The sequence below is a fragment of the Parasteatoda tepidariorum genome, chromosome 5 (assembly GCF_043381705.1).
Source record: "Parasteatoda tepidariorum isolate YZ-2023 chromosome 5, CAS_Ptep_4.0, whole genome shotgun sequence".
In the NCBI taxonomy this organism is placed as follows: domain Eukaryota; kingdom Metazoa; phylum Arthropoda; class Arachnida; order Araneae; family Theridiidae; genus Parasteatoda; species Parasteatoda tepidariorum.
The window spans coordinates 21,933,739-21,938,701 of NC_092208.1; the positions used below are offsets into that span (position 1 = coordinate 21,933,739).

A 4,963-nucleotide genomic window follows, 5' to 3' on the forward strand; every position below is an offset into this window, starting at 1 on the left:
TCTTCAATCACAAATTATGGGGTGGCATTCCAGGTAAATCCGGTGAATTTAAAAACTCGGCAGGATAGTTGACAACTTCATCAGGATCAACAACAGTGTCAATCGATTTGAATGTAATTTCACTACCAGGCAATAATTGTTATACTTTAAAGTTGATTGCGTCAACATCTAAATTTTTTGCGGCTAAAATAGCTTTCTCACGTAGCCATGCATGATTAGTATAATTATGTGGCAAATCTGGAAAGATATTTTTTATTAACTCCTCTTTGGTAGGCACCATGTTGCAAAAATTCTGAGGGAGTCGAATATATTGTGTACCTTCATACAATTGAATTTTACCATTGCCAATGTCTAAGAGTTGTTCAGAGAATCTTGACTCTAATGGATCATTTTGAAGTTGAACTCCCATATTAAGAGTAAGGCATAATTTACTGACACTTCGCCACAGATAAGCTTCTTTCAAACATGCGTATATTTCGTCCGCATATGTCGCACGTGGAATGACGGGTAATGTTTGTCTGAAATCACCTGACAGCAGCAGTAGAGCACCACCAAAAAGTTGAGTATTATCTTTGATATCTTTTAGGGCCCTGTCGAGAGCTTCAAGCGAATGCTTGTGGGCCATTGTACATTCATCCCAGATAATAATTTTACATTTTCTCAAAACTTCAGCCAAGCCTGAATGCATCTTTATGTTACACATTGCTTCGGGATTGGTATGAATATTCAAAGGTAATTTAAGTGCCGAATGCGCTGTCCGTCCACCATCAAGTAAGGTTGCTGCAATGCCTGATGAAGCAATTGCCAATGCAATATGATTTTGAGATCGAATGCGCGCAAGTATTAGTGAGATGAGGAATGTTTTACCAGTGCCACCTGGTGCGTCCAGAAAAAAATTCCACCTTGTTGTGCTGCAATTGACACGTTAATTTGATCATATATATTTCGTTGCTCAGCAGTAAGCAATCGTTCATTGTTAGCAATCATTCATTGTTAGTCATATCGAACTGGTGTTCACGTTGAACGTCGTTGTTGATGGTATCTGCTGCTTGGCGGATTGGCGCTGGCATGCCAAAATTTATGAGCGGCATGTTCGAAATAAGAATACAAATATCCTCAATCGTTATTAATGCCTCGTTATATATTTCTGCGGAGAATTCAGTACTGAGATTTTGATTAGTAATTCTAATCCTATGCTAAATATCCTTACTCATTGAGTCTTTATATTTATTCCACAGCGCAAATGCTTCAGACGGAAAACACGTTGTCAATATTATTGAAAATAATTGACGAATTTGCTGTGGAGATGAGCCTAGTGCTGCATCTGCAAGTGTGAGGTCCCAATGGTTATCATCCTCCAATAAATGTAACTCTCGACACGCATCAAAGAAAGTGCCGTATAAAGTACCGTTGACTTTTCGCAAGTATTGGAAGGATGTCGGTCCAGGAAATTTAACCAATAACAAACGCAGAAAAAAGCATTCGCGTTGCTTAGGATGAACTGTATATAATCGTCCTAATGAATTTGTCATAACTATGTCGGCAAATCCTGGGACTGGAGTGCGTCGTTTCCGTGGTTTCCAACTTTTTGAATGTTTATTCCATGTAAAAAATTTAGGAACATCAGTATACATTAATGACTTTGCAAATTCACCAACAATATCTTGTCGATTACAAAGGTTGAAAAATTCAGTAAGAGTTATTTTCGGTGCTGTTAAAGCTTGATGTAGTGCATTCTGTTCTGTGAAATAAACACGCTGTTCATTTTCAAGATGCACAGCCAAATGTACAACAGCAGGATCCCTTTCATGTATAGGAAATGTAAAAATTCGCCAAATAGCTTCATTACTACTTATGTATCGTCCCATTTGATAATGTGTTATTTCGTCATTCTTATTTACATTTTGAACAGCAAATATAGCTTTATCACTGCCCTTATGAACGTACTTACAAATGTACTTGATAGACTTCACCGAACTGCATAACTCAACGTTTATGTGTGCTTTATAGGTTTTGCACAGCAATGGTGAGTATGGAACCACCCAGCGATTATCGATGTCAACTCTTACACCGTTTGATAGACGCAATTCATATGATTGACCGCCATTGTCTACATCTCGTACGACGGTAAGATGGATAACCATCGATATTGGTGATAGTGTCAGTTTGACATGGTTTAGGAAAACGTTTCGTACATTTTCCATTATCCATGCATGGTGACATCATGTTGAGAGAACCACATGGACCATGGATCATATTAGTAGTCACAATGTCAAAAAATTCTTGATCAACATTCGGATTTGGAATTTCCGCTGAAAAAATTTTGTAAATTTCTTCTGGGCGTACTTTGTCCACAAACCAAATCAAAATATGCGCATGAGGTAAACCTCATTTTCGCCATTCAACAGAATAAAGCCAACATCGTGTTTCACCAAATACCGAGTGATAAGTAATCAATTTCATCAGAGATTTCAATTTTTGTTTGAACACACGTGCAATGATATCATGGTGATGCATCGATGTTTGACCTGATAACAGCAAATTTTTAATTTTATCCCAGTCTGGATTACACATAAATGTGATAAAAAGATCTGGTCCGCCGTAAGCGCGTACGTAAGTCATGGCGTCTTGAATATATTCTTGCATATGACGCGGCCTGCCAATGTATGATGATGGAAGAATATATACGGTACCGATGTTGTTGATATCATTCTTTGCATCTACGTTACCGATTATGGCGTCACGCAAATGAATGTACTCCTCAGAACGAAGTTTCGCTTGATTAAATTTTATAAAACGCAATCTCTCACTTTCGATTTTTACATACATATCAACAATGTACTGATGAAATAGCTGTCTGCATCGGAGAATGTTATTATCTTCATTTTTACGAATCATCAACCGGTATGCGTAGAAGTTCATCGCACTAACTTTCTTGATTAGTTCTTCACCTGTAAAAAAAAACTATTTATAAGAAAAACAGAAATAATTGGTTAAAAAAAAATTCTAAAATAATCTATAAGTTGAGCTTGTTGGATTCCTTTGTTTAATATTTAAATGATATCTATCTTCTCCTTCCCAAAATATCAACGGATATTGCAGTGCGTCGTAAGAACGATGATTGTCTTGAATTATTTGTATTGTATTATCTCTGCGTTGTATGCGAATATCTCGACGTTCACATGGGTCACCAGCCACAACAACTGCAACTTCATTAACAGTTGGAACATTATATGCGCCTGCGTGCTCTCCATAGGGCACTTTGTCTGCTTTAATAACATTGGCGTAGTTGTCGTTTTGCAGTCTGTTGGAAAGAGTCTTGAACAATTGTATCAAATGGTTATGGTTTTGCAAGAACGTTTCCAAAATGTCCACAATTTCTCGTTCCTCCATCTGCTCTATATGGTTGTATACGCCTCGTGTATGATTTTGTTGCTCCTCATCGACCATAAAGTAAATTTGTAAGAATTTTGGATGGACTTTAGGCATTGGAAGCAATGAACCAATTTGGTGGTACACTTGAACTTGAATATTAAATGTAGATTCAAAATTACGACCATCATCATTATGAACAATTTGTGTTGTTCCAAATGATGTCATTTGAAAGCAAGAATTGAATTTACGAATTTTCCGCAAAAACAATTTCGATTGAGTTGCGGTTCCAGCTAATAATGTTTTCAAAGGTTCCGGTGGTGGATTTAACGGTGGAAGTGAAATTTTTCCAGTTGCGCAACATAAACCAGCTGATTAACCTTTGTACTTTAAAGCATGACAATATTGGCACTCGTTGTCCATACTACCGATTAAGATTAATGCATGTGACGAATAGTCTATTTCAGGTTCATATTCAAACGCAAGACGATTAAGTGATGCTCGTATCAATGCTCGATTATCTTGCATTCGCTGTTGGTTACGTTTACGTTCTCTGTTTTCGTTGGTCGCTCGTTGGCGTGTCTTAATGCATTTGCACGAAGACGTTGATTGCGTAGCTCTGAATTTTCATTTTCACGTGAATATGCAACTTGATTTCTTGAATTCACATTATCCGTCAAGTGTTCTTCAACTGTTCTATTCAATCGATGATCATGGACCAATTGTGCGTTTCGAGTACGTCGACCAATATTTCTTGCTCTTCCACGAAGACGTGGCATTTTCTTTGTTTAACAAAATACTGTAAAATAGTACATAAAAAATATGAGTAATTTTTTGAAAATGATATTTTAATTAAGTAACAGGACTGAAAAGATTTATTGTACCAAATTTTAGATAAAAAATGTGTAATTTTATTTCTTTTTGCTTTTTTTTATCTAATATTTCAAATAAGAAATTTTAAATAAAAACAATTGAAAAAGTTTTATATGAAATCAATTAGCTTCACAAATAAATTTATAGGTTAGAGTGGTTGTTAACCAACGCAGGTATAAATTCGATCTAAAATTATACAAAATACTCACTTCAATTCCGCACTGAATTTACAAAATGTGTAGTTTTTTACATTTTTAAAATGCACACTTCAAAACTCTTCAAACACAATAATAACATGAACTTACAAATTCTAATCAACGACTCTTTTTCCTGCTCCCTATTAAATTATATGTGTATCGAAACAAACTAAAAAAATATTTACAGAAAAACAAAAGTTTTATGACTTTTATTATTTTTATGCTAGTGAGAACCAAAACAATATGGAAATGAATGAGGGAAAACTGGATCCTACCACGTGATTTCCCGGCCAATAAAAATGTAGTGTTAAACGTTCAACGCTTTCTTGTTGGAAGTCGCATAAGAAGTATAACTTTTAAGAAGTAGAATTTTTCCCACTCAATAAAAAATTAATTAAAAAAACAATTGAAATTGGACCGAATTGTGAATCTAAACCATTCTCGAATCCTTCTGAAGGTACACAGAAAATTTCATTTAAATCGGTCCAGCCGTTTAGGAGGAGTTCAGTGACAAACACACG

The 4,963-nt window shown here is 35.7% G+C and overlaps 1 protein-coding gene and 1 pseudogene across 1 annotated transcript; both read right to left on the minus strand.

Moving 5' to 3' along the window:
• Positions 1 to 139: 139 nt before the first annotated feature.
• On the minus strand, positions 140 to 2,204 carry LOC139425619 (uncharacterized; annotated as a pseudogene).
• Positions 2,205 to 3,006: 802 nt separating this feature from the next.
• Positions 3,007 to 3,600, minus strand: LOC107454677 (uncharacterized). Its single transcript, XM_016071952.1, has one exon. The coding sequence runs from the start codon at positions 3,598 to 3,600 to the stop codon at positions 3,007 to 3,009; it is 594 nt and encodes a 197-aa protein (XP_015927438.1).
• Positions 3,601 to 4,963: the final 1,363 nt, after the last annotated feature.

What these genes read in the sequence shown, in the direction of transcription:
- LOC107454677 (XM_016071952.1), bottom strand. Translation starts at nt 3,600, where the DNA reads ATGACATCATTTGGAACAACACAAATTGTTCATAATGATGATGGTCGT.